This window comes from Oikopleura dioica, chromosome 2 (genome assembly GCF_907165135.1).
Source record: "Oikopleura dioica chromosome 2, OKI2018_I68_1.0, whole genome shotgun sequence".
In the NCBI taxonomy this organism is placed as follows: Eukaryota; Metazoa; Chordata; class Appendicularia; order Copelata; family Oikopleuridae; genus Oikopleura; species Oikopleura dioica.
In genome coordinates this window covers 7,811,741-7,838,587 of record NC_137292.1, presented here as the reverse complement: position 1 = coordinate 7,838,587, position 26,847 = coordinate 7,811,741, and the positions used below count along the sequence as shown (strand labels likewise).

Genomic DNA, 26,847 nt, shown 5'->3' with positions numbered 1-26,847 from the left:
TGGCCATTGGTGGCCATATATTGGCCATATATTGAATATTTTTAATATTGGTCTTCCAACAGATGAAGCCCTCCAAGGGGGTCCTCCAAGACAATAACAAAGACTTGTAGCTTCTTCTACTCAGCTCAGCTAGCTCAATAATAACCTCATCTCAGCTAGCTCAGCTCAGTTCAGTCTATTGAGCTGATCAAAATCAAATTACTTTTGATTGGTCTTATTTTCAAAAACTTGCACGTTTTTTCTATTTATGCTTTCCTGTTGGTCAATTTAAGATAGAAATAATTCGAGTTTTCATTGAAGCAAGTGAGAAATTAAATAAGGTCAGTTTGAGAAATCGTCAGCTCAGCTCAAAAATTTTCAAATATGCCCCAGCTCAGCTCAGCTCAATTTCTTTTGAAAAAGTCTAGCTCAGCTCAGTCGTTTTTAAAAAGGGCCTACTCAGTTCAGCTCAGTTCAATTTCGACCTTAGCTCAGAAAATTTTTCAAAAATTTGCAACTCTGCGTGAAACTGTTTTACTTTTCTTCGTTGAACAGGTCTGATTTTAGTTCGGCTATGCGCGAACATGTCGCGGAACTTGTCCATCTTTTTGTTTCGCTCTTCGAACTTGAGCTTGAGCCCTTCATATTCGAACTCCATCTGTTCAGATTGCTTGATCAAGCTGCTGCCCCTTAGAGTCTCCTCGAGAATTGCCGACTTATGATTCAGACATTCAATTTCTTCTTCTTGGCGTTTTTGAAGAGATACAGATTCGGCAAGAGTTCAGACTGGACCGATTGTTTTTCCTTGTTAACCGAGTCCATCTTCATTTTCAGCTGTTTGAGCATGGACATTTCTTTTCGTATGAAAGCAGGGAGGTTTTCCAGAGGAAGCGTTTCAATCTTCGACTGAGAGTCGATCACATTTGGGCGTCCTCGACCGCAAAAACAATTCGAAAAGGATCTTTAGCGCAATTTCTCGTTTCTGCGCGCATTTTTGCCTCGCCGATTCCACAACAGAAAAGAACTCCAAAGATGTGCTTTTATCTCTTGCTGATTCCTTGAGAGAACAGTTTTCGAGAAATATCAAGCAAAAGTTACGCCTCTTTCATCTTTCGGACAGATGCTTCTGAAATTCCTGACAAAAAAGGCTCGTAATGGCCAGAGTCGACTTTACATGTAACCTTCAGAAACTCTTTACAACTTCATCTCCCATAATTTTTGAATAGATGGTAAATAAAGTGGTCTTCAAGAACTTTTTTCGTCCAAAAATCATGGAATTTCAACGTTCCAGTCCCGAGAAATGATCATTTTAGTGAAACTCTCCGAGCCTTTTTGTGAACAAGGCTTTCAGGAGTGTCCGCCAATCAGCGCGCAGCTGAAAACAGAAAAGCGCCACAAGCGTCGAGAGAGAAAAAAACAACTCCCGGAAGTTCATTTCTAGCGATTGCAAGGTGCGTCAGTGAATTTTTTTCCAGATTTGGAATCCTCGTCCAAATTTATGTTAGTCTAGCATTTTCAATTTCCAAATTTTTGAAAGTTTCACTCTGATCGAAAAAATCACCCCTTGACACGTCATTTTTACGAAAATGACTAATAATTATGAAATGATAATCACACCATTAGAATCCTCGACCAAAGTTCTACTAGATCATCCTTCTAAAAATTGGACAGGACCCTTTTTTCGGGTACCTAAAAATTCGTGCGGTATCCCTAGTTATATTTCGAGGAAAATGATCCTTTGGAAAGGATTTAAAATATGATTGATAAGGCCGTTCCTGTAATTCTTGCAAATTTGCCTAACATTGTCGAACTCTTCATCATTTTCCTTGTCAACAGGTGGGTAGAAATGAAGTGTGACTTCCTCGCGCTGCTCAAAGGGAACAGGCGGTAGGTCAGGAATAGGTGGTGGCGTTCTGGAATCAAAGATGAGCTGCTTCTCTGCGCCGCAGCTTGTTTTTACGTTTATAACTCTTTATAAAAGGATAATTAAAGTTCAGCTTTTTTTCTGAAGCGAACTTGGAGATCCTTTCCTAGAAGATTGAGAAGTTACAGTAGAGCTGTTATCATCAAGGTGCTTGTCACTGTCTGGATTTTGAAATTGATAGTAGTATTCTGCAAGATCAAGGTCAGGCTGTTCGACTCGACCTCTTGAATTAAAAGAACTAAAAACGAAAAAAAAACTGATAGTAAGTACTTATTATGTGGATTTCCGATTTTCACGACAGGATCAAAATCTTCTCTGACCTCAAATGCATTTGGCTTATCCTCTGTTAATGAAGCATATGGGTGTTGTTTCTTGAAACTTGAAATTGAAAAATTGTCGATTTCCGATTTTACCGTTGAAAACGAGTTTTTCAACTCGCTCGTTAGATTTTTTCGTAATGCTCTCATGTCTTCCATGATTTTTGTTCTGTCGTTTTTTTTTCTATTTTTGATCGTTTTAGTAGGTAGTGGCGGTTTGCTCAGTCACTCTTTTGGAAATTGACGAGCGCACGGAGTTTGAAATGGCCCTTGGCTTGTCACCTCTTGCCAACTGCAGAAGCAAGCGGAGCAGTTGTGTCCAATTTGTCCACCTGATGGCAGCCACATAGTATTTTAAAGCCAGTTGTTTCATTGTTCAGGATTCAGTACTTTTAGGCGTTGAGAAGGTTAATTATGATGCGAAAACGAGCTCTCAGGACCTAAAGCCAAACACAAAGCCCTTATGATAAGGCAGCAACCGTTTTGCCCGTTTTGCCGATCTGTCCCAATGCCATTTTGCCCCGAACGCCGTTCTGCCCGTTCAGGGCAAAACGGAAAAATGTGCTGAACGTATTTTTGGGAAAAACGGTATTTTGATGAGTTCATTTCGAAAATAATTTTCAATTAGCTGATGACGGCATGACTCGGGTTTTTCACGGGAGCGCGTGGGGCTCGGAATACCTTCTCACTGCGATTTTGATTTTCACTATTCGGCTTCCTTTTTTCATGAAATTTACAGATGGTACCAAAGCAAAGGTGGGTATTAAAAGTTGAGGATAATTATGCATGTTGAAGTTTAAAAAAGGCGAAAAAAAACGCAATTTTTTTTCGTAAAATCGCCTCTCAAACACTGATCACCCTCAGATACACTCTCTCTTTTCAAATATGATAAATCTTAGGCTAAAGATAAACCTTTGAAATTTAGGGATTGCAGCATCGGGTAAGACACCCGGAAATCAGTGAGTAAAAGTGACGGCGAAAAAGAGGAGAAAGATTTCTTCTGCAGATGATGGTCATGAAGAAATAAAATATCAAAAAAAGAAAACTATTTCTGACAAACGAAGAGCTTTTCGGACTAATAAAATTATTTGATGTTCTTTAAATTTGAAATTGTTAATTTATTGGGATTTTTATCGTTATTTTGAGTGTAAAAAGCACAGAAAGGTTATTATTGGTATAATCATTGGCATAGGATAGCATTTAAATTTGTAAATTTTGTGGAAATAATTAGGCATTTAATGGGCCACAGTAATCTTGAGGCGAAACAAAAAGAATCGGAATCGTTTCTTCTCCAAGTTGGTTTGCTAGAATATCGATAGAATCAACCTTGTCTTCCAAATCTTGTGTTAAGATACGAATACAATGTATAACTTAAATATTTGCGAAAAATTCGTTAACTATGACCTAAATTGATTCTTTGAACTGGACTCTCAAACAGCGAAAATAGAGTGAAAATATTATCAAGCTGTTTATGAATCCATCCAGGAACAACAATGATAGAATTGTCGATCAATATTGCTGAGGAACTCTGAACAGCCTAAAGAGCAGAACAAGTGAATTAAATGATGAAGAATAAATACTTTTATAAGACTGCCAATTTTGTCCCATTCATCGTTCATCAAGCGCCAGATATCATCCAGTCGCTCTTCATCCTTTTGATCATATCCCCCAATAGTCAAAAGAGCCCCAGATTTCAAGCTGATCGCAGAAAAAACGTATCCATCTTCAATCGAAATTTTAGAAAGAAGTCTCGAGTTCTGAAATCGGGAGAATTTTGATCCTCGACAATGTCTAGTAGACATCACAAAGCAGAAAAATTTCACCGAGACCATGATTAAAGACTTCTCCCTTTATATTCACTAAAAATGCGCTGTACCTTGGGTGTTCCAGGACCTGCGTTCAGGGATGTATATTCGCATAAATTTTTGCTTTGCGCTGCGCTGCGATTGCGGAATTTTTCGCGGGCAATTTCGCGCTTTTTCTGCCGCGAAATCCGAAAATCGCGCAATTTGCGGAATTTTGCGCTGTTTTGCGGAGAATCGAAATTTCTTCATTTTGCGGAAATTTTGCGGATTTTGCGCTTTTACGGAATTGTTGATTGCCCGTAACCCTCGCGTCCGAAGGCCCCGCGGGATCGAAGAAGCCTGGAATCAAGTTTTAAATAAGAACCATAATAGTGCTAAAAACAATGATAATTTGGACTTTTAAAATGATGGGTGTGGGTAAGGTTGGGGACAGAACTGAGATTGATCAACTCAGAGTTCCAAGCCTTTGTCAAGCCCCTTAAATTAAGAAATCAAGGAACAGGGCTGAAACGGCCCGAAGAGCCGTCAAGCCCCTTGAATTTAGAAACCAAGGAACAGGGCTGAAGCGGCCCGAAGGGCCGTCAAGCCCTTAAATTTAGAAATCAAGGAACGGGGCTGAAAGATTGATCCGGCAATCTTCAGATGAAAAAGCGCAGAAATTTTGCGCAAAGTCCATCAAAACTGCATTTTGTGGGTTGTGAATGTTTTTAAATTTTGTGAAATTTTTGCGCAAAATGCGCTTTTGTGCGCAATTTTGCGGAATTTTTTGGGCAGTTTTGCGCTGCGAATATACATCCCTGCCTGCGTTATATTCCAGCGATCGTCTGTATATATCTCAGCAAGCCCTTTGGACTGTTTCCCCCAATCGCAATGGGTTGACCGTTGTAAATTGATAATCCTCCGTCTTGGTGCTTTCTATTTAATGGTGAAAATATTTTGGAAGTGATTCCATTGAACTCTTCACATTTTTTCTTTTGTATAATCAAAGCAGATGATTGCTTCAATGATTAAATAATTAAGTGATTTTATTGGGGAAACAATCATTACCGTTACGACCGTTTTCCGTAGTGATTGCAGAATGTCCTTTAAAAAAGTAATTGTTGAGTCGAGCGGCCAATTCCACAAAAACATCCGTCTAAGCGGCCGATCTATTAAAAAATTAGCATCTTTCCTTTATTATTGGCAAGCTTTCGGCATTTCGCCATCATCAGGCCGAATCTTTCCTTTTATACTAATTCCCGTTTTTATGTTGACTTCATAGTATTCACAAAAAGGTTGTAGAACGTTTTCGATTTTATTATCAAATCATCATCAGTACTTAAAGCATTTGATAAAGAAGATTAGAAATGAAAAAGTGCTCTTAAAATACCTCGTAAGTGAGAAAGCGGACGTAACGCAAACTGAATCAAAAAAGAAAGATAGCGATTTTGATCGAGCGCCAAGCTGCCTTAAGGGTAGAACATGAAATCGGCGCGCGGCGCCTCGCTCGCCCAGCGCCCCGCCGTGCCCTACTTTTCAGAATGCCCTTAAATCGGAACGGATATAGCTTTTCAAAAGTTTCTTCGGATTTCAGATCATCAAAGCCTTTACTTTTCACAGATAAAAATGAGCAGAATCGTCAATCAATAAATTGGAGAAAATAACATGAGTTGGTTAAACTCTATCTCCTCTCGCAATTCTTATCCGATTTTTTCAAATTTAGATAGGTCGAAAGTGCTCCGTTAGACCTAAAATTTCGTAGTCTCAGAATTACTTTTGAAGCTTTATGGAATTTTATATGAGCTTTTGAAATGAGAGCTGCACCGTCGTGAGGCGCGCAGCGTGAGAGAAGAAGCGGCGCGGCGTGAAAGCACTTGTTTTGAGAAGCCGTGTGGAACTTTAAGAAGCTTCAAAATTAATTCTGAGACTACGAAATTTTAGGTCTAACGGAGCACTTTCGACCTATCTAAATTTGAAAAAATCGGATAAGAATTGCGAGAGGAGATAGAGTTTTACCAACTCATGTCATTTTCTCCGAGTTTTTGTTTGACGATTCTGCTCATTTTGATCTGTGAAAAGTAAAGGCTTTGATGATCTGAAATCCGAAGAAACTTTTGAAAAGCTATATCCGTTCCGATTTAAGGGCATTCTGAAAAGTAGGGCACGGCGGGGCGCTGGGCGAGCGAGGCGCCGCGCGCCGATTTCATGTTCTACCCTTAAATCTTAAGAACTTTCTTATGATTTTATCGAGTACTGATTACGTCCGCTTTCTCACTAATAAGGTATTTTAAGAAAAAATCATTTTTATCTAATGCTTGAATTACTACTGAAGATGATTTGATTTTAAAATCAAAACCTTTCTACAATTATTTTTGTGAATTTCAGGGATCTAAACTTTTTCGCAAAATATTTTTGATACAAAAATTCTACGACCGAATAGCAATCGTGAGCTCAGTTTTGTCAATATTTCGCAAATTACGATGAGTTGTGAGTTGAAAATCGCAAAACGTAAAAGCGCAATTTGCGAAAAATCGCAATCGCATCGGAATTTTCGGAAAATTTTGCGTCGCAATGGCTATTTATTTATCGCAAAAATCTAGATCCCTGAATAGTTTTACCCTGTAACCATCTTCTTTTCCGCCAAAGATATGGATTTGGTTGTTGACCAAAGCGTATACTGATTCATCAACGTATTTTGATAGCGAGTCTTCATAGTCGTCTGGAGCCTTTATCGACACTTCGAATTTTTTGATCCGATAGTGTTGAGCAGAGCGTAGCCTTGATTTTTGTAAAAGAGAAGAGATGATTGTATTATATTGATTTGAGTCAATTGAGTAGGTTCGTAAATAAAGTTTTTGATTTCGACCTCTTTTTCGTACTTGTAGAGTCGGACCTTCTTGTTTTTGATTTTATTTATATCCATTTTTGACCCAATTGTGATTCTTTCCTCTCCCAGCTTTAAAAGTTTCAATGCAAATAGCCTCTTTTCGGAAGGGACCGCTTATGGTTAGTTACCCTAACTTAGAGATAATACTGAACAATTGAACAATTCCTTGACGCTTTCAAAAGAATATGACTCCGTACGCGGATTCGAGTGCAGAGAAAATTCAAGTTCTTGCTCTCTTTCTAAAGCTTTCGATTGAAAAATTAGAGGCTCATCGAAAAAGTCAGAATCAATCCAAAGCGAGGCGTTTGCGCTTCTTCCGAAACTCAAAAAACTTTTTTCGTCGAAAAATTTGAACTCAAAGATTTTTTGTTTGCCGTCGATTGTCGAATATTTCTTTAAATTTTATGAATTAAGCAGCTGTGAGAAAATATAGACACCTGAAATTGCCATTGCAGTTTGAACGTCTCAGTTCCGTTCAAGCCCAGTTCAAGAGTTGATATATGCTTCAAATCAATTAGCGACGAAAAAAACTTGTCTGGGATAATTGTCTTGTAGTGATAACTTGACATAGGAAATGACCGCTGCGCCACAGCGTTTTTGGCAAATGCTGGGAAAACATCGTCATGAAATGCAAAAAATGGATTGCTTGTTGCGTACATTTTTTCCACTGCCTTTCGTTGGGCAAAATCTAGCTCGAGATTTTCTTTGTTCAGGAGTCAAAAGATAGCGCATGCAGCATGCTTATTTCTTTTTCCCGTGCTGCTTCATTTTTTTTTTTGACCCTTTCCAAAATCGAACTTTATCTCGAATGTAGCATCAAAGATGTAATTCATAATAAACAATTTCTCATCATTAATAATAGCCTCACCAAAATACTCGCACTCATCATTGTTGAATCCACGTTGATCAGTATAATACCGATCATTTGATGCAAACAATTTTGAGTAGCAAATCGATTGTTGTTCGTATTTTACAAGTGAGCCGATCCACTCGCTGCCAAGAACGAGATACTTTCCATCCTTCTCTAACAAAAATGAGTACAGAGTGTTTGACAGCGAAATACTCCTGGTCACCAATAATAGAATCTGTTTTCCTAAGTCAATCTTTCTTGAGTTTTGTTTAGATATAATATTTTTTCAGTCTTATTGAGATTAAACTCCAATCAACGGGATTATATGGACTGGGTCAAGGTCCCTAAATTCAACAGGAAGAGCGATTTCGCCCTTTTTCCAGCCTTTCTCGAGCTCTTCACTCGCTCTTATTCTGTTCAATGCAACAGTTTTTGAAAGCTTGATAAATTTTTCGCCGAGCATAACGCTCATAAGATGGAATACTCCTTTGAAACTGACGGAAGAGAGTTTTGCATTAAAGTGTTTGTTTGCAATGAAACCCTGCGCCTCTTCAAACCGGTTTAAGTTGTAGTCCGGAGCGTAGTAAAAGCATTTTTCCGGCCTTCCGGTTGGAGAGCTAGCAACGGTCGAAATTGGATACCGCTTGATAAAGTTTAATAAAAATATTTTTAAAAGAAAACAATTTTCGACCATTTTCAGATGACGACAACAGTAAAAACTTTTTTGTCATTTTCTTTGCGCCTTATTTCAATTTGATGAGTTCCAATAGACGAGCCAAAATGAAACACAAAGAAGCCTCTGTAAAATCAATGCGCTTGAATCGACAAAGAATTCGAATGCTTACGTATTCTTTTGGCGATTAGGAATGAAAATTGGTGTGTCTCCGTTTTCTTGAACTTTCATAAGATTTCCCCTTGCGTCGACCAGATAATGCTCGCCTTTGAGATAAGTAGCACCCGTTGACTTAAATGTTTTTATCATTGAATAAATTTTTCCCGAAATTTTTATTCTTAAAAACATTCATAGGACAAGAACTGGTACGAAACCTCTATCTTAGCTGTTCTGTTGAGATCTGAAAAATCGTAAAGAAGTATAGGGAATTTCTTGGATTCTTGATTACTCCATCGTCCAGTTATCTTCTCATCAGAAAAAGCCTGGTTTGATTCGCTATTTTGTGTCATGGACGACGTCGTTGTCGAAACTGAAGCGGTAGAAGTAGAGTCTGTTGACGGTGTGGTAGCCCGCTCAGTAGAACTATTCGTGGAGTCATCTAAAAGACCTCCTAGTAATGCCGTAAAATCAAACGAAAATTTTTCTTCTTGTGATTCGTGCTTATTCGACCATTTAGTCAGCCAGTCGAACGAGGTGTCATCTGTTTCGTTGTTGTCTCCTTGAAGCTCTTCTTTTAAAGATGCTGTTGAAGACTCTATTGTAGGCATAGCAGTTGTTGATATTGATGTATCAGAAATTGTGGAGGTCGCAACTGACTGTACTGAAGTTGTTCCTTTTTCAAGATCAAAAACAGGGACCAATTTCTTCGGCGATTCAAACTTTTCACACCGGTAAAAAGGACACGGACAGCCAGTACGACAGTATTTTTGAGTCGGGCAAACTTCTCCAGCCGAACGATCTCCAAACGATCGAGTTAACTCGAAACAGATCGATTCACAAGGCGAAACATGAATGCTCCTCGCTGATGCCAAGACAAGCGTCTCGGAACAAAGGTGACGACAAATAATTTGATCGTAAAACTGCTTCTTCTGACATCGTTGAAGGTTCAAGTTGTTCTCTTCTTCCGAAAAGGCAACAGCATCCTTTTCTCTTACTTTGATGACGGCAGTGCGCTCAGAAAGGTTGAATTTTCCCGTTGCGCGGCACTCTTCCATCAGATAAGCACAGTAATCCATGCTATCAAACTTCACGCACACCTTGTAGTTTCTGTGGCAAACCGAGGTCAGAAAAGTTTTAATGCCGCGGGATCTCTCCAATGAATAGTAGTTCGCTAAAATATTTCAAAGAAGTGTTCGACTTTCAAATCAGTCTACTTATAAGTATGATTGTTATCCAAAAAAGAAAACCCATCCCCAAATATGTTAATTTTTGTTTCAACGTTGAAAATCCATGCTCAGTCAAGCTCATTTGCGCAGTGACTTTTTTCTTCCATGTTCTCTCCTGTTCAAGATCATTTATTTTCGTGTTGATGCTTCGATTTGACAGAATATGATCAGGGAGTAAAAAAACCTCATCTTCTTTTTGTTTGAGAAATCCTATGCAGTTGCAGTCCAAGCACTGGTATTGAATGCAGTCAATCGGTAAAATCATGCAATGCGCAAATAGGATTGTCAATAGACAATTATTGACAACCTTAATAATTCAATACCTGTACTCTAGTCTGATTTAATAGAACCAGATTTGGATTAGTTTTCTCTTCTTTCTTGATACTCATGGTGAATGACCTCTCAAGAGAAATGCGAACAATTTTGACTTTGATCTCTAAAGGTCGTGCTCTTTACTTAGACATTCGTTACTTTTAACTTCCGTTCTGTCTTGTCAGTGATTCAACAAAGGTTCATCGGGTTCGAGCTGAGTTCATGCGAACGTTTCGGATCAACTTAGGTTCAACTCGAATATTTTCAGGCAGCAACCGTTTTGTCCGCTTTGTCGGATAATATAGGCAATATATTGAAAATGCCTTTTGATTGGAGCCGACGGAACTGATTCGATTCGGATTCGGGGCTGGACTTTATAGACTATAAATTATAGTGATTTTGGAAATCGGAAATTCGTAAAATAGATTTTATTGATTGAAATTTGAAAGATAATTGATGATTGAACCCTAAATTTTTAAGAACAAAGACTTAAATTTTTGAAATTGGTCACTTTCTTAATACCTTTTTGCCTGAAATACCGTTCTGCACATCTTTCCGTTTTGCCCTGAATGGGCAGAGCGGCAAAACGGTTGCTGCCTTATGATAAGGGGCTGCGCCCCCTTGGAACCTCCTAACCAGAGTTCCGAATCACTTCACTTTAACTTTGAAGTGAAGTTACTTTGAAAAAATAACTTCATTGCCATATTGAAGTGAAGTGAAGTGAAGTGATTTTATTTTTGAGAAAAATGAAGTGAAGTGAAGTGAAATTAAAAAATATAACTTCATTCGAAATTGAAGGGAAGTGAAGTTATTTTTCAATATCAAAATTTTGAAGTGAAGTGAAGTGAAGTGAAAAATAACACTTCATGAAAAAAGTGACTTCACTTCAATAAAAATGAAGTTAGTTCCTCCTCATTCAAATTTTAATAGTGAAAACCTATTGAAATCACTTAAAAACCGTCATTTTGAAAGAAACTCAGACATTTATGGGAAGTTTTGCTTGATAATGAGCGATTTATTCATCAAAAAAAAAATAACTTCAAAGTGAAGTGAAGTTATTCGCGACTTCAAATTTTTGAAGTGAAGTAAAGTGAAGATAAAAAATATCACTTCAGGGAATTTCGAAGTGAAGTGAAGTGATTTTTTTTTTCGAAAAAATTGAAGTGAAGTGAGGTGAAGTTATTTTTTTTAAAGTTGATCACTTTAACTTCAAAGTTAACTTTATTGAAGTTGAAGTGAAGTGATTCGGAACTCTGCTCCTAACACTTACCAAAAATGAGGGTGTCGAAATATTCATCCTTAGTACGGGAAAGAGTTTGCTTTAGCACGGGGATAGAGTAGAGATGAGATATTTGATAGATATATTTATTTATTCGTAAACGAGAGTTTTAGTTGTGAAGGCTCACAATAGTAATTTCTCCTCCAGTAATAGCTCCAGCGTGATTCATCAGAGAGACTTCTTGTCCGACGTTGAGATTCAAAATCGCCGTTTGACTGAAGAGATCGGTGCCGGAACGAGTTAAGTCATTGACTTCGATTCCGAAACCGGTTCCGACATTGTCAACATAGAGTTCAATATTTGCTGTTGTGGATGGATTCAGTTTGACGTCGAAAGTGACGAGGTAAGTTCCTGGCACTTGACACAGCCAGTTACCACTAAGCATGGCCCGCTGTTGTGAAATGCCTTCAGCGGTAAAGACGTTGTCGAGCTAAAAAAAAAAACTGTACGCAATCGGTAAAATAGGGGCATTCTTTACTCTGATTGATTGAGGCTTTGATCCAAGTCGAACGTTATTTTGAATTAGATCGCCGCTGAAAACGTCTCCACTGGTGATGTTGGCAATAAATTCATTCGTTTGTGCGACATATGAATTCATATTTGTTTCTAATGGAATTAATTGCGTCGTTTGTCTGTCGAGGAATTTTTCCTTAATAAAATTTTTGCATTCATGTATTCGAATTTTCTGTCTTACCGCAAGCCAAAGCTTAGTTTCGTCAATTTCAGTTAGCAAATTATTCATAGCAGCTTCGTGTTCAAGGACTTCGGGACTGACAAGAATAATCTCGCCTTGAACACCTTCGAGTTTTGCTTCGGCAATGGCGAACATGTCGACTTTGATCTCGTTATGATACTCGAGTTGCTCAGCAGGATCCTCGGGGTAAGTCTGTCGTCGTTTTCTAGTTGCTCCAGCAAGGCCAAGAAGATTTGCAAGAGCAGATTCTCTCTGGCTGACGGTGTCATTGCCCCAGCTGTCGATCATTCCACCTATAATTGTGAAAGTTCCACTTAATTCTGCAATCTTCTCCTCGTAAGTCTGATTTGCCGCTGCAGAAGTACTTTCTGCCTGGTTGATGCTCTGTGTATTGCCTTCTAGGAATCCCTTAGAATCAGTCTCCATCTCGGCAATGGCGTCATTTTGAACTTTGGCCTTTTCTTCTTCCTCCTCTTGTTTAGGAATAACTTCGTCTCGATAGAAATCGTATTTGACTCCTCGCATGTTGAGCAGGGTAGAAGCGATCTCTTCAGAGAGGATATTTAGTCTGTTGAGAAGCGGTGGAATTCGGTCGTTGATCATCGCTGAAAGCTGATTTTGGAAATATTCGTTGATGCACATAACAAAGCCATCGCCAACCCAGCCTTTTTGCAGATGCAGTCGTACCCTCTGTAATCATAGGTAGGATCGCCCTTGAGTTTGTTGAAGCAGTTAGCTTCGACGTGACATTCATGGATGCCAAGAGTGCATTCATCAATATCGGCCTCGTAGTCGAGACGGACAGCTTCTCGCATGACCGACATAGCCGTTGGCTGATAGATAAGAGTGATCGAGCTTCTTTCTTTTTCGATGAAATGCGTATGTCCTCCGAGAAAATGAGGATCGTGATCAGATTCGCAGATCCACTTCCATGCTTCCGATTGGTACTCAATGAGTCGCTTAGTATCAACTTCGTCAACACCATTATCAAGTGCAAGCCAGTACGATTGATATCGGGCGCATTTCGGCAAATCAGGGTTGTAAGCGCATCCACCGTCATTTCCAAATCGGAAATGGAGCGCAGTGTTTGACGATGGCCGAGTAATAAATCGGAAGCAAGCGATGTCGTAGAGATCGTTGTTTTTCGCGAATATCTCAATAGTTCCCTTATCTCCTGGATAAACCTTGATTTCTTGACATGTTTTCGCTCCGCCATATCTTGCTCCAGCTGCAGCACCACCGCTCATCAGATTAATCTCACATCTGAGTCCTGAGAATCCAGCGTCGCAGATGCAGAGTGATTCCCATGGAGTGGAAAGGGAACGGGGAATGCAATGTCCGTTGTATCCACAAGTATCATCTTGGCAGGGTTCATCGATGAAACCACCGATTCCTCGCTGATTGGCTTTATCTTTTTGGTTATTCCAGTAGTTTGTTGCGATTTGAAGCTGCTCTTGCTCTGCTTGAAGTTGAATCACCAGTGGATCTTGTTGGTCACAGAGTGGCAGAGTATCAGGAAGAGTCGTAGGTCTTGCAGTAGGTGTTACATTCTCGATTGGCGTATAAATCGGATACAAGTCAAAATCATCTGGATGACTAGTAGGATTTCTAGCGACGCATTTATACGATCCAATTGTGTTGAAGCAACGAAGATCGGCACCTGGACAAAGGTCGAGTCCGTATTCCTCGCATTCATTTATATCTAAGCATTGGTCATCTACATGAGCAGTTCCCTTAGCGGATGTGAATCCAGATTTGCACTGGCAGTAGATGCCAGTAGAGTTTGTTGGATCCTCTTGATCGAATGCTGGTAGACAGTCAGCGAGTGCATGACAATTGTGGAGCCCAAGAGCGCAGAATTTAGTAAAATCTGTTTCGCACTCATATAATGGTCCATATTCTTTCGTTTCTTCATCATATTTCTCAACGGGATCCTTATCCAAGCATTGTTGAGTATGTTGGCATAATCGTGGCTTGTTAGCGTTCACTGGTTTGTTTTCTTCTGCACATTCGTCGATGTTTACGCAGCCTTGCACTTCGCCAGCGTTAAAAACCATTGAATCTTTCAGAAACCAAAGCCCCTCTTCGTTCGTACCTTTTCTTCCAGGAACAGCCATGCTCTTAACACGGTCTGCAATGTCACTGATAGTTCTGCTATTCTCATCGTTGAGGCCGAACGCAGTTGTCAGCTCTGGGACGAGAGAAACTTGTTCGGCAAAGGTAGTCCAGAAAATCTCATTCGAAGGCTCTACATCGGTGCTCCAGACCACAGGAAGGTTTTTCTTACCGTGTCCTTTGAGTCCAGCTCTGCACTTGCAAGCGTAGCCTTCAACTGACAGAGGATCTGGATAACAAGTAGCATGCTCATTACACTGATGCTCTCCATTGATACAGGGCATTGCAACATCATCACTATCGAGAATAGCGTGAAAAAACTCTCTCGCTTCATTTCCGTAAGGAACATATGTGGTAAGCTCTGGCTGAGTCGTTGGAATCAGTGGTGGGAGATTTTCTTTGATTCGTCGGAAAACATCCCACATTGTTGTTGGCTTTGGAGGTGGAGCAACTTCCTCGACTGTTTCTTCAATGATCGTATCAGCGTCATCTACAGTTCTTGTATCGTTGTCTGATGATTCAGGTTCGATGACGGCATTGATCTCGACTGTGACTCCTTCTGTCGTGGTGGGAATCGTTGTAACCGTCGTTTCATCTGGCGATGTTGTAGTTGTAGTTGTCGAGGTTGTTGTTATTGGTGCAATAGTTGTCGATTCTTTTACCTCTTTTTTGTTCCCTTTACCTTTTTCTTTATTCCATTTACCAGCCCATTTACCAGGTTTCTTTGATTCCTTCGCTGTTGTTGCTGTTGTGGTCTTCTTTGGCTTCTTCGTTGGCGATGTAGTGTTTTTTGGTTTCTTTGTTGGAGCTTGTGTTGTTTTGGGCTTCTTGGTAGTTTTAACTGTTTCTTTTTTATCATCATTGGTATCACCTTGACCAAGTAAATGACTGAAGATCGCGCCAATATTTCTTTCCGAATCCGGCTGCGACAACTCAGTATCAACTTCTTTTTCTTCAACAGCTTCTTCTTCAACAGCTTCTTCTTCAGCAGCTTCTTCTACAACCTCTTTCTCGACTTCGCCTTTTACCTTCTTAGCTTTGTTTCCTTTATCACATTTGCCTTTCTTGACACAACCAGGCTCGTCGGGAGCAGATTCGTCCGAGGAATCAGCTTTACCTTTTTTCTTTTCTTGCTTTTTTGCCCACTTGCCGGTCTTTTTAGGTTCCTCTATCTCTGCTGAATCGGTATCTTCGGTTGCAACATCATTTGAGGCACTGTTCTTCTTCGCTGCTTTCTTAGCCTTTCCGGCATCAGATATTACGGCCAGCAAAGCCAAATAGTAAAATAACTTCATTCCTACTTCTAGCGAAGAAAAAAGAAGAATGAAAGCTCTCGCGATGGTTCTTTTCTACTAATCAATTCTCAAACATGCAGCTGATAGATAAAGCAATCTTCTAACATTCTGACAAATTTGCATATTATTTTCCAAATTCAGATTTGACCAAGGTAAAACACCATTTGAAACTAGCAATGGCTGATAAATGTTCGTGAAGATCCTGAAGGAGGAGACCGATGACTAGGTTCGTGAGGACTAGGTTCGTGTGACTAGGTTCGTGGAATTTGGATTTTTATATGTATTTTTTTTGTATTTTCAGCATTTTCGGGCAGAAAGGGAAATGGGTTGATGACTAGGTTCGTGTGACTAGGTTCGTGAAATTTTAAATAGAAAAATTTTTGGGGCAGTAAAGGAAACGGGTTGATGACTAGGTTCGTGTGACTAGATTCGTGAAATTTAAAATAGAGAAAATGTGGGACTATATTTGCCAAATTTTAAAAATTATTTAAAATCCAAATTCCACGAACCTAGTCAAACGAACCTAGTCATCACGAACCTAGTCATCAACCCGTTTCCCTTACTGCCCCAAAAGTTTTTCTATTTAAAATTTCACGAACCTAGTCACACGAACCTAGTCATCAACCCATTTCCCTTACTGCCCCAAAATATAGGCCGATTTCAATAGAACCCACCACGAACCTAGTCACACGAACCTAGTCCTTACGAACCTAGTCGTCATTCCCTGAAGGAGCTTCTTATTAGATCTAAGAACACAAATACTTATATTTATGGAGAATCTCGTTTATTTATTCACAAAGTAAGTCATATGATATTCGAGACGGGAGGATTATAAGAGGAGTAAAACTAAAGCTGTGAGGATGAAAACAGAGAAGGCGAAGGATCGGGAGCCTGACTGGCCGTCTTCCGTTCTTATATGAATAGGAACCTGAGCTCCAGCAGTTATCTTCTCCATTTCCGGCTCGATGAGATTGACAACTTCTTCAATAATCTCTTCTTTCTTACTTGTTTTCTTCTCTTCTGGCGCGATTTCTGTTTCAAAATTGTAGTCCAATTCGATTATTTCTGGCGTCTGCGCTGTCGGGACTTTGAATTCTTCATTTATATCCGGAATAATCATTCCGTTGTCGTAATCGAGCTCGCTTGAGAAATCGTCATCTTTTGTCGCGTTATGGTACTTGCTATTACAGTAATCTAAAACTTAGAGTTAGACTTTCAAAAAGAATTTTTTGTATAAACCTGTGAAACAAATGTGGTAGCACGTGTACAAGCCCATATTTTCGCTGCACTCGTAAATTTCATTTTTGTCTTTTCGCAGCTCAGCTCGAACTTTTTTCGCGATTATTGGGTTCACACCAATGTTGTTTAGGTCGGCCAAAGTGTTGCAGTAAAGACTTCCTTCGGGGGCTTGATCCTGTCCGCTCCAGTAGGTATTGTCGAGGAAGCAGAAACTAGTGGTGCTTTCGGGGCAGGAGTCTTCGGTGTTTTTGACACATTCGCGGCTGTCCGAGCAATGATAACATTTCAAAGCTGGAAAAGGGTAATTTTAAAAGAATAGTGATCAATAATTGGAATCTACTTTAGATTTTCTCATCAACATAGTGACACCCTTATATAACATAATTTATGGGTTAGGCTTAGTGTTTTTTCTTACCGTATGAAAATTGGACGAGGAAGAGTGCGGAGATTTTCATTTTTCTTCAATCTCTCTGTACTTGGTTTCTAAAGCATGAAATTTGAATTCAGGATAAGTTGATTCAGTCTTGCTGTGGTGTTGATAAATCTCGTGCTGATTTCGTCACCCGCCTAACAATTGATTTTTGAAAAAAATGGAGCTCGACTTTTGGGGGGATTTTTTTCGCCCTGTCGCCCTTGTCTAGCCAGGAGCCGGACATTGACGGCCTCAGGAGCGCCGAGCTCGCCCAGCTTGTTAATTTATTATAACTTCCAAGGGGATATTGATTAGAATGGAAAACACGATTAATTGACCAGATGATAATCCGTCCTTTGAAGGGTTGAATAATAAAGGAACTCGTTAAAGGTCGCCCGTTTTTATACGCTGCTCTTTTGGTTTGGACAGTAGCCAGGAAATGTACCATAAATTTCAGGGCTTTCAGATTTGCTTTCCTCATTTCAAGTTTTGATCAGTTCTCAGCTGTAAAAATCTCATGATTTGCAGAAGCATCGAGAACTGGCAAAGAAGTATTAATGATTGAGAATCGAGGCTGATTACCGCTGGAGATCATTTGCTTGGATTATAGCCTTTGTTTTTATTCTCTCACAAGTTTACTTCTGGCCTGGTGTCAAGCCTTGTCCACTTTGAAGAGCTCATTTGCATATCATGATGTCCAAACTGATAAATATTGCACAGCTATAAAAAGATCCAATTTACTAAAGGCTGAAGTAACCAGGCCTACTTGTCTAAGAAGTCAACTGGTGCTTGGAGAATAATAAACAAATCCCTTTTTATTATTTCACGGTTCATGGTCTCCGGCACTGAGCGGGTGCCTTATCCTCCGATTACCCATAAAATGCCGGAAATAGTTTTATTTGCCGGATCTGGGACGCAAACTTTTCCAAGAATTAAACATTCCCTTTCTTTGGAACGGGCGAATATTTATTGATGGAAAGACTTGAGGAACAGATGGACTCCCTTTAGAGAAGGTTGGGCGAACGGGCCCTAGTTGTCAAGTTTATTGATTCAAGCCTTGAATTTCAGGGCAAAATTTCTCGAAAACCTTTGAAGGTTGTTAAAATTCTGTCTTCTCTCATTTTAGATTATCGCCTACCTTACACTAGAATTCACACTCTCTGAAATATTCTCAAAGACCGCACCCGGCTCCAAATCTTTGATTGGACCGCAAGATGGCGATAAAAATTTACTATCTTAAAAACTAATAGGAAATGAAAGGAAACGACCTGCTGCCTGCCAGATTTTGACATCACACCTAAGTTATTTAGTTTGAAAAGTTTATGATTTATTTATGAACTTCTAACTAGCGGTATTCATCAAAATATTTGATTATACACGGCTGCGCAGTTATATTATTTCGTTCATTGGGTTAGTAAGAGTTAAGGTAGTGTCGAAAGAGCTCAATTTCTTAGCTTCGGGAATTTGTCTTCTTTGGTTTTCAAGAATTTAGTCAGGTTTTCGCCGTAAGTATCGAATAGACAAGTGGCTAAGTCCTTTCTATCCACTGGTGCAATACCGACCTGAATAAGGTAATTTTCATATAGGCATCCTAACTAAAAGATTTCAGGTTTTACCTCGCAAGTGTACTGATTCTTTCCAAGTTCCCATTTGATAATTCCATCAGGCGTATCAATAGCGAACTGGAAGTCATTCTTCTTCTGGGATCTGATCTCTGTTCCTTCTCGGCCAGTAAATGCCCTAGATCAAATTTAGTAAGAAGCTTAAATTGTTTTCTTTACCAGATCTTGCCATCGTTAGAAGTAGAACCATAGCGAGCTTCGAGATCAAATGATAATCTTCCGGTGTCAGATGCACCTGTGACATCGAATGGACACACGAAGACAACTGTCCAGTCAGTTTTGCGCCAGAATTTTGCGTCCCAACCTTTGTCGCTGTCGATAACAGCTTGGATTTTAGCTAAAGCAAAATTTAAAAAATGACATGAAATCTAATGAAGACCATTTATAAGTGCCCAGTTTCGTCGTCTGCTAACAACTTCGTGGCTCATTGCGCCAAACCAGAAAGGCATTGGACAGTCTTCATCTTTAACGCATCTGAAATCGTTTTTATTTGTTGATGAACAAATCATTTACCTAAATGGTTGTTTTTGGATGAGATCGCAGCCAGAATCGTCGCAGACGCATGTATGCGAAACTTTGTTCTTTGCAGCCGTATTCACCAAGCCTTCTTGGCATTTGACCGAAACAGATTCGCCGTTAGCTACTGTAGTAATGGGCTTTCCTAAGAATTCAGCTCCAGAAGTAAGCATAGAAGAATCGCATGATGATACAACAGTTGAACTTGTTGTCTTTTCATCTGTGGTAGTACTGCTTGTTGTTGTAGACGTCGTAGTAGAGGTCGTTGTAGAAGTCGTTGTGGTAGTCGTTGATGTAGTTGAAGTTGTCGAAGTCGTAGTGGTAGTGGTCGATGTAGTCGAAGTTGTAGTTGTTGACGTAGTTGTGTAATCATATGAAGTTGTCTTCGTTGTAGAAGTGGTAGTGGTTGTTGTGGATGTAGTTGTTGAGTCTGTATAGTACTCAGTTGTTGTGATTTGTTCCGTTGTTGTCTCAATATCAGCATAATAGTCACAGCCACACTCAGGACAGTTCCATCCAGAGACTTTATTTTCGCTCCAACTCTCGAATGGTCCCCACGATTTCTTCCACCCAGAGGTATATACACCCGTAATTGTGCAATATGCATCACCATAGATTTCACAGTCTTCAGAATAACTGTCAACATAGTCTGGGAAACATTGTCTTTGCATTTCTCCGGTTATCATTGAACTATCAGAATCAGTTCGTGGCTCTCTCTGATAACAGAACTCGTAAAGACTGCACCGGTCATGTTCCCAAATGACAAAATTGCAGTTGAAAACAATTTCATCATCATTTTTATAGCATTTTTCTAAGCAAGCATTCAAATCAATGTCGCTGACGGAAACAGAAGGCACATGAATATCCGAGCAAACCTCGTTCCTCAAAATGAATCTACCGTATTGAAACTGAGTGTGTATATCAACAGTAGTTGTTGAACTCGTTGTTCCAATTGTTGACGAAGTTCCTGTAGCTTGGGTAGTGGGGGCTGTTGTTGATTGAAAAGTGCTTGTGGAAGAAGTTGTGCTTGTAGTGGTACTTGTCTGCTCAGTCATTGGCGCTTCTGTGGTTTGAACCGCTGTCGAAGTTGATGTCGTTGTAGTGGTGGTGGTTGTCGAGCTTGTAGTGGTACTTGTCTGCTCAGTCGTCGGTGCTTCCGTGGTTTGATCCGCTGTCGAAATTAATGTCGTTGTAGTGGTGGTGGTTGTCGAGCTTGTAGTGGTACTTGTCTGCTCAGTCGTTGGCGCTTCTGTGGCTTGTTCCGCTGTCGAAGTTGATGTCGTTGTAGTGGTGGTGGTTGTCGAGCTTGTAGTGGTACTTGTCTGCTCAGTCGTTGGCGCTTCTGTGGCTTGTTCCGCTGTCGAAGTTGATGTCGTTGTAGTGGTGGTGGTTGTCGAGCTTGTAGTGGTACTTGTCTGCTCAGTCGTTGGCGCTTCTGTGGCTTGTTCCGCTGTCGAAGTTGATGTCGTTGTAGTGGTGGTGGTTGTCGAGCTTGTAGTGGTACTTGTCTGCTCAGTCGTTGGCGCTTCTGTGGTTTGATCCGCTGTCGAAGTTGATGTCGTTGTAGTTGTGGTGGATGTTGTGGTTGTAGTGGTTCTTGTCTGCTCAGTCGTTGGCGCTTCTGTGGTTTGTTCCGCTGTCGAAGTTGATGTCGTTGTAGTGCTACTTGTCTGCTCAGTCGTTGGTGCTATCGTGGTTTGATCCGCTGTCGAAGTTGATGTCGTTGTAGTGGTGGTGGATGTTGTGGCTGTAGTGGTACTTGTCTGCTCAGTCGTTGGCGCTTCTGTGGTTTGTTCCGCTGTCGAAGTTGATGTCGTTGTAGTGGTGGTGGATGTTGTGGCTGTAGTGGTACTTGTCTGCTCAGTCGTTGGCGCTTCTGTGGTTTGTTCCGCTGTCGAAGTTGATGTCGTTGTAGTGGTGGTGGTTGTCGAGCTTGTAGTGGTACTTGTCTGCTCAGTCAATGTGGTTTCTTCAGCCGTCGTTGTTGTTGTGCTTGTAGTAGAAGTTGTCGTCGATGTGGTCGCTTCAGCCGTCGTTGTTGCTGTGCTTGTAGTAGAAATTGACGTCGATGTGGTTTCATCAGCCGTCGTTGTTGCTGTGCTTGTAGTAGAAGTTGTCGTCGATTTGGTTTCATCAGCCGTCATTGTTGCTGTGCTTGTAGTAGAGGTTGTCGTCGATGTGGTCGCTTCAGCCGTCGTTGTTGTTGTGCTCGTAGTAAAAGTTGTCGTTGATGTGGTCGCTTCAGCCGTCGTTGTTGTTGTGCTCGTAGTAGAAGGTGACGTCGATGTGGTTTCTTCAGCCGTCGTTGTTGTTGTGCTCGTAGTAGAAGGTGACGTCGATGTGGTTTCTTCAGCCGTCGTTGTTGTTGTGCTCGTAGTAGAAGTTGACGTCGATGTGGTTTCTTCAGCCGTCGTTGTTGTTGTGCTTGTAGTAGAAATTGACGTCGATGTGGTTTCTTCAGCCGTCGTTGTTGCTGTGCTTGTAGTAGAAGTTGTCGTCGATGTGGTCGCTTCAGCCGTCGTTGTTGTTGTGCTCGTAGTAGAAGTTGACGTCGATGTGGTTTGTTCAGCCGTCGTTGTTGTTGTGCTTGTAGTAGAAGTTGACGTCGATGTGGTCCCTTCAGCCGTCGTTGTTGTTGTGCTCGTAGTGGTAGTTGACGTCGATGTGGTTTCTTCAGCCGTTGTTGTTGTTGTGCTTGTAGTAGAGGTTGTCGTCGATGTGGTCGCTTCAGCCGTCGTTGTTGTTGTGCTCGTAGTAGAAGTTGACGTCGATGTGGTTTCTTCAGCCGTCGTTGTTGTTGTGCTTGTAGTAGAAGTTGACGTCGATGTGGTCCCTTCAGCCGTCGTTGTTGTTGTGCTCGTAGTAGAAGTTGACGTCGATGTGGTTTCTTCAGCCGTTGTTGTTGGTGTGCTTGTAGTAGATGTTGTCGTCGATGTGGTTTCTTCAGCCGTTGTTGTTGTTGTTCTTGTAGTAGAGGTTGTCGTCGATGTGGTCGCTTCAGCCGTCGTTGTTGTTGTGCTCGTAGTAGAAAATGACATCGATGTGGTTTCTTCAGCCGTTGTTGTTGTTGTGCTTGTAGTAGAGGTTGTCGTCGATGTGGTCGCTTCAGCCGTCGTTGTTGTTGTGCTCGTAGTAGAAGTTGACGTCGATGTGGTTTCTTCAGCCGTCGTTGTTGTTGTGCTTGTAGTAGAAGTTGTCGTCGATGTGGTCGCTTCAGCCGTCGTTGTTGTTGTGCTCGTAGTAGAAGTTGACGTCGATGTGGTTTCTTCAGCCGTCGTTGTTGTTGTGCTCGTAGTAGAAGTTGACGTCGATGTGGTTTCTTCAGCCGTCGTTGTTGTTGTGCTTGTAGTAGAAGTTGTCGTCGATGTGGTCGCTTCAGCCGTCGTTGTTGTTGTGCTTGTAGTAGAAGTTGTCGTCGATGTGGTCGCTTCAGCCGTCGTTGTTGTTGTGCTCGTAGTCGAAGTTGATGTCGTTGTAGTGGTACTTGTCTGCTCAGTCGTTGGCGCTATCGTGGTTTGATCCGCTGTCGAAGTTGATGTCGTTGTAGTGGTACTTGTCTGCTCAGTCGTTGGCGCTTCTGTGGTTTGTTCCGCTGTCGAAGTTGATGTCGTTGTAGTGGTACTTGTCGTTGTTGTTGTGCTTGTAGTAGAAGTTGACGTCGATGTGGTCCCTTCAGCCGTCGTTGTTGTTGTGCTTGTAGTAGAAATTGACGTCGATGTGGTTTCATCAGCCGTCGTTGTTGCTGTGCTTGTAGTAGAAGTTGTCGTCGATTTGGTTTCTTCAGCCGTCGTTGTTGTTGTGCTTGTAGTAGAGGTTGTCGTCGATGCGGTCGCTTCAGCCGTCGTTGTTGTTGTGCTCGTAGTAGAAGTTGTCGTCGATGTGGTCTCTTCAGCCGTCGTTGTTGTTGTGCTTGTAGTAGAAGTTGTCGTCGATGTGGTTTCTTCAGCCGTCGTTGTTGTTGTGCTTGTAGTAGAGGTTGTCGTCGATGTGGTCGCTTCAGCCGTCGTTGTTGTTGTGCTCGTAGTCGAAGTTGATGTCGTTTTAGTGGTACTTGTCTGCTCAGTCGTTGGCGCTATCGTGGTTTGATCCGCTGTCGAAGTTGATGTCGTTGTAGTGGTACTTGTCTGCTCAGTCGTTGGCGCTTCTGTGGTTTGTTCCGCTGTCGAAGTTGATGTCGTTGTAGTGGTACTTGTCGTTGTTGTTGTGCTTGTAGTAGAAGTTGACGTCGATGTGGTCCCTTCAGCCGTCGTTGTTGTTGTGCTTGTAGTAGAGGTTGTCGTCGATGTGGTTTCTTCAGCCGTCGTTGTTGTTTTGCTCGTAGTGAAAGTTGTCGTCGATGTGGTCGCTTCAGCTGTCGTTGTTGTTGTGCTCGTAGTAGAAGTTGACGTCGATGTGGTTTCTTCAGCCGTCGTTGTTGTTGTGCTTGTAGTAGAGGTTGTCGTCGATGCGGTCGCTTCAGCCGTCGTTGTTGTTGTGCTCGTAGTAGAAGTTGTCGTCGACATGGTTTCTTCAGCCGTCGTTGTTGTTGTGCTTGTAGTAGAAGTTGTCGTCGATGTGGTCTCTTCAGCCGTCGTTGTTGTTGTGCTTGTCGTAGATGTTGTCGTCGATGTGGTCGTCGTAGATGATTGCTCTTTGGTCGTTGATTCTGGTGCTTCTGTGGTTGCTGCACTTGTTGAAGAATTAGTTTTAGTTGTTGAAGTTGTGGTGCTCGTGGTAGTTAATTCTGTTGTACTTGTTGTTTTTATAACTGTCGTTGTTGTCGTCTGTTGAGTTGTCGTCGTCGTTGTTGACGTTGTCGTCGGTTCAAGTGTTGTGAATTCAGTAGTTGTCCAAACTGTCGTCGCAGCTGTTGTTGTTGTTTCATGAAGAAGAGTTATCTTAGTGAGCACCGATACTCTGTTAGATCCATCAACAGAAGGCGCTAGAATGCATGAGCTTAGGGATCTGCATCCTGAGCTCAGTTTCTCTACGAATGCGACACAAGTAGGGTCCATATTAACCAGATCTTTCTTGCTACATGTCTCTTCGGTCGTGAAGCAGTCGTTTCCACTTATGCACATTGCCCCATCGTAAACAGTCCACTTTGGCTTCAAGATGCAAGTCTCGCCCATTATGCAAGAATTCGCGACCGCCATCCATAACTCTCCATTTTGAGTCGTTCTTCCACCACTGACCATGAGGCCTTCGTTAGTCGGACCCGTTGATGCACCACAATTTTCAGAGCAAACGTAGTTTATATTGTCGCCCTCTAGATTAAAAACTCTCAGCATTCCGTACCATCCGCTTGCTTTGCTGTTTCTGACAGAAATAGACTCAATTTCTTCTGAAAAGCAGAATTGCTCGTTATAATCATCGGTAAGGAATTGAAGTTTCTCGAAAAGAGCCTTCTCCGCTCCGGATTTAAGATTGACAGAAATTTTAATATGGCCAGCAGTCCAAGTTTTGAGCTTGATGCAGTTGACTGGGATATTCTCTAGTGAGAAGGGACTGCTGATTTCACCTCCAGTGCTAACAAGAGTCCAACTGATGGCATCACCAGGACAGAATGTGTTTTGTTCTGTATAAGCAAGGATTTGATCTTCTTGATCTTTGAAATTCCATCCGCCACTAGCTCGTCGTTCGATACGTGCTTCAGCATTAGTCCAAGTCGGAAGCCCGTGTACAAAAGTATCTGTTTCTCGCTTCATGATTTCAGCAACCCCAATTACTGACTCAATCGGCATCAAATACTGACAGAATGTAGTGAAGAAGGGGTTATAACTTTCAGTGCGAACTTGAACTGGATGAAAACTTATCTTGACTAAATATAGCTAGTGTAATGTCAAAAGTACTATCACGCATTTGGTTATTTAGTTAGAATTGATCATCCTCTTCCTAAAGATCCTTCCTGATTGATAGATAGAGCTTCGAACTTCCCGGATCTTGCCAAATAGACCCAGCTTTGAGAGTCAGCAGGACAGGACGAGTAATAAAGACTTTTAGCTTTGACATTGAGATTCTCATCAAGAAGTGCCCATATCTTATCTCCATTTTCATTTGTTTTTGAAACGAAAGCCTTCTTTGTTTAGGGTATCAAAACAAAAATCAGCTAAAAATCACAAAAACCTCTAAAGTAATACCCTCCTTGTCGCCGTCAGTGCCACTGGATTCGATGTCTTTCGATAGCACAAACAAATCTTCGCCTGAGCTGCTTGATGCTTAGAAGCGATATAGAATTTCAAAGACTTTAAAAGTCGTATATTTTTACGGAGTAAATATTTTTGGGATCGCTTTCCTCTAGAGTAGTCTCCAGCAAAGTCATCGAGCTCGCGGAAAACCGTTGTGAATTTGAAAGCTTCGCACCCACGGACTGGTGCCTTTAATTATGCATAATAAGAATTATTATACATTCTACTCTACCTCGTATTGGCAGAAGAAAGTGCGCTTTTCATTGCAGTCTCTCGCCTTGAAATTACCAGAAGTATCCATGACGGCGCATTCATCAGAACTTGCTCTTGACTCGATGGAAATCTCGTACGACATGCTCATCGGCAAATTAGACGCATCTGCCCAGCTGTTCTCACTCTGGCGATGGTTCACCCATAATTCGCTGTTTCTAGGAGCATTTTGTCGGAAGATTTCGAGCTGTCGATCGTTTCTTATCGACGCTAGATGAGCGCCCTGCAAAGATAATGTTTGAGTATGAGGAAAAAACTCATTTTTTTACCTTATTCAAGCATTTTTCTCTCGCTTGTTCCCAAGTAAAGGGCTTTGCAAAAAACTTTGAGCAGGATCCGACGGTGGCATCGGTTTCTTAAGAAAGTTGAACTTTTGCCTATTCTCTCTGTACGTCTAAGCATAGTGGAATGCTCCTTGATTCAACTGTTCCTGTATAAAACCATCCCTCTCGACCACAGTAGTTACTCTGGGCCAATCCCAGGCGTAGTAGAAAAATGCTGAAAAACACCATGATTGGCGTCGGCCGGGACTGACACCAGCTTTTTCAGAATTGCATTTCTCGCAGTTGCAATCCGATATCGCCTCTAAGCTAGGCGCTGACTTTCTTACACACATCTTCAGGAAACCGCCCGAATTTGACTGCCGGAATTTGACTCTGATCCTTTTTAAAAGTAAGTTTTCTTTTCTTCAAAGTTTCAAGTACCATATTTCTAAACAATTATAACCTAAAATAATGAGTTTGTTATAATTTTTTATTTTTTTTGTCGGGAACCAGAGGCTAAATTTTTTTTTTGAAAGGGTACTTTTCAAAAATTCTGAATATAACACAAACATTATGATTTGAATTAACTAGCATGAAATTTATATTATAAAAGTAAAAAGTGTGACTAAGAAAAGTGTCAATCGGCTCAAGGAGCTGCTTGTTGAAGCGATCAGATTATGGGAATCACCATGGCGACCTGAGCATTATTGAGTGCGAGCGTAAACTAAATAGGACGCTTCGAGAAATTAAATACTTAACAGTACTCCTGTAATAGAGTTACTTATTGCTCTTTGTGTTTGATTTTCATGTGACCCAAAAAGAGATTAAAAATGCCGGATAAGAAGAGAAGGGGCCCCAGTAGCG

General features: G+C 41.1%; 3 protein-coding genes and 1 long non-coding RNA gene across 4 annotated transcripts; all 4 read right to left on the bottom strand.

Annotated features, from left to right (window-relative positions):
* Window positions 1-1,684: 1,684 nt before the first annotated feature.
* Window positions 1,685-2,758, bottom strand: LOC145699485 (uncharacterized). The gene is made up of 3 exons (XR_014134025.1): window positions 2,317-2,758; window positions 2,174-2,274; window positions 1,685-2,126 (listed from the first exon to the last, which is right to left on the bottom strand). It is a non-coding gene; the product is annotated as an uncharacterized LOC145699485 (long non-coding RNA).
* A 13,451-nt stretch (window positions 2,759-16,209) lies between these two features.
* Window positions 16,210-17,354, bottom strand: LOC145700231 (uncharacterized). Its single transcript, XM_081777484.1, has 3 exons — window positions 17,149-17,354; window positions 16,734-17,024; window positions 16,210-16,688 (listed from the first exon to the last, which is right to left on the bottom strand). Exons 1-3 carry the CDS (start codon window positions 17,186-17,188, stop codon window positions 16,324-16,326), a joined length of 696 nt encoding a protein of 231 aa, XP_081633610.1. The 5' UTR covers window positions 17,189-17,354; the 3' UTR covers window positions 16,210-16,323.
* Window positions 17,355-18,447: 1,093 nt separating this feature from the next.
* LOC145700230 (uncharacterized) lies at window positions 18,448-25,055 on the bottom strand. The gene is made up of 5 exons (XM_081777483.1): window positions 19,281-25,055; window positions 19,147-19,241; window positions 18,927-19,104; window positions 18,762-18,885; window positions 18,448-18,707 (listed from the first exon to the last, which is right to left on the bottom strand). The coding sequence occupies exons 1-5, from the start codon at window positions 25,004-25,006 to the stop codon at window positions 18,588-18,590; spliced, it is 6,243 nt and encodes a 2,080-aa protein (XP_081633609.1). The 5' UTR covers window positions 25,007-25,055; the 3' UTR covers window positions 18,448-18,587.
* Window positions 25,056-25,146: 91 nt separating this feature from the next.
* LOC145700677 (lymphocyte antigen 75-like) lies at window positions 25,147-26,239 on the bottom strand. The gene is made up of 6 exons (XM_081777995.1): window positions 26,153-26,239; window positions 25,990-26,077; window positions 25,683-25,943; window positions 25,531-25,639; window positions 25,389-25,480; window positions 25,147-25,302 (listed from the first exon to the last, which is right to left on the bottom strand). The coding sequence occupies exons 1-6, from the start codon at window positions 26,230-26,232 to the stop codon at window positions 25,147-25,149; spliced, it is 786 nt and encodes a 261-aa protein (XP_081634121.1). The 5' UTR covers window positions 26,233-26,239.
* Window positions 26,240-26,847: the final 608 nt, after the last annotated feature.

What these genes read in the sequence shown, in the direction of transcription:
- LOC145700231 (XM_081777484.1), bottom strand. Translation starts at nt 17,188, where the DNA reads ATGAAAATCTCCGCACTCTTCCTCGTCCAATTTTCATACG. An exon ending in CCTCGTCCAATTTTCATACG is followed by an intron (nt 17,025 to 17,148) that starts GTAAGAAAAAAC and finishes ACCCTTTTCCAG; the next exon opens with CTTTGAAATGTTATCATTGC. An exon ending in CTACCACATTTGTTTCACAG is followed by an intron (nt 16,689 to 16,733) that starts GTTTATACAAAA and finishes TCTAAGTTTTAG; the next exon opens with ATTACTGTAATAGCAAGTAC.
- LOC145700230 (XM_081777483.1), bottom strand. Translation starts at nt 25,006, where the DNA reads ATGCCGATTGAGTCAGTAATTGGGGTTGCTGAAATCATGAAGCGAGAA. An exon ending in ATCCAAAAACAACCATTTAG is followed by an intron (nt 19,242 to 19,280) that starts GTAAATGATTTG and finishes AAACGATTTCAG; the next exon opens with ATGCGTTAAAGATGAAGACT. An exon ending in AGAATCAGTACACTTGCGAG is followed by an intron (nt 18,708 to 18,761) that starts GTAAAACCTGAA and finishes TACCTTATTCAG; the next exon opens with GTCGGTATTGCACCAGTGGA.
- LOC145700677 (XM_081777995.1), bottom strand. Translation starts at nt 26,232, where the DNA reads ATGGTGTTTTTCAGCATTTTTCTACTACGCCTGGGATTGGCCCAGAGT. An exon ending in ATCCCAAAAATATTTACTCC is followed by an intron (nt 25,481 to 25,530) that starts GTAAAAATATAC and finishes ATCGCTTCTAAG; the next exon opens with CATCAAGCAGCTCAGGCGAA. An exon ending in AGGAGGGTATTACTTTAGAG is followed by an intron (nt 25,303 to 25,388) that starts GTTTTTGTGATT and finishes AATGGAGATAAG; the next exon opens with ATATGGGCACTTCTTGATGA.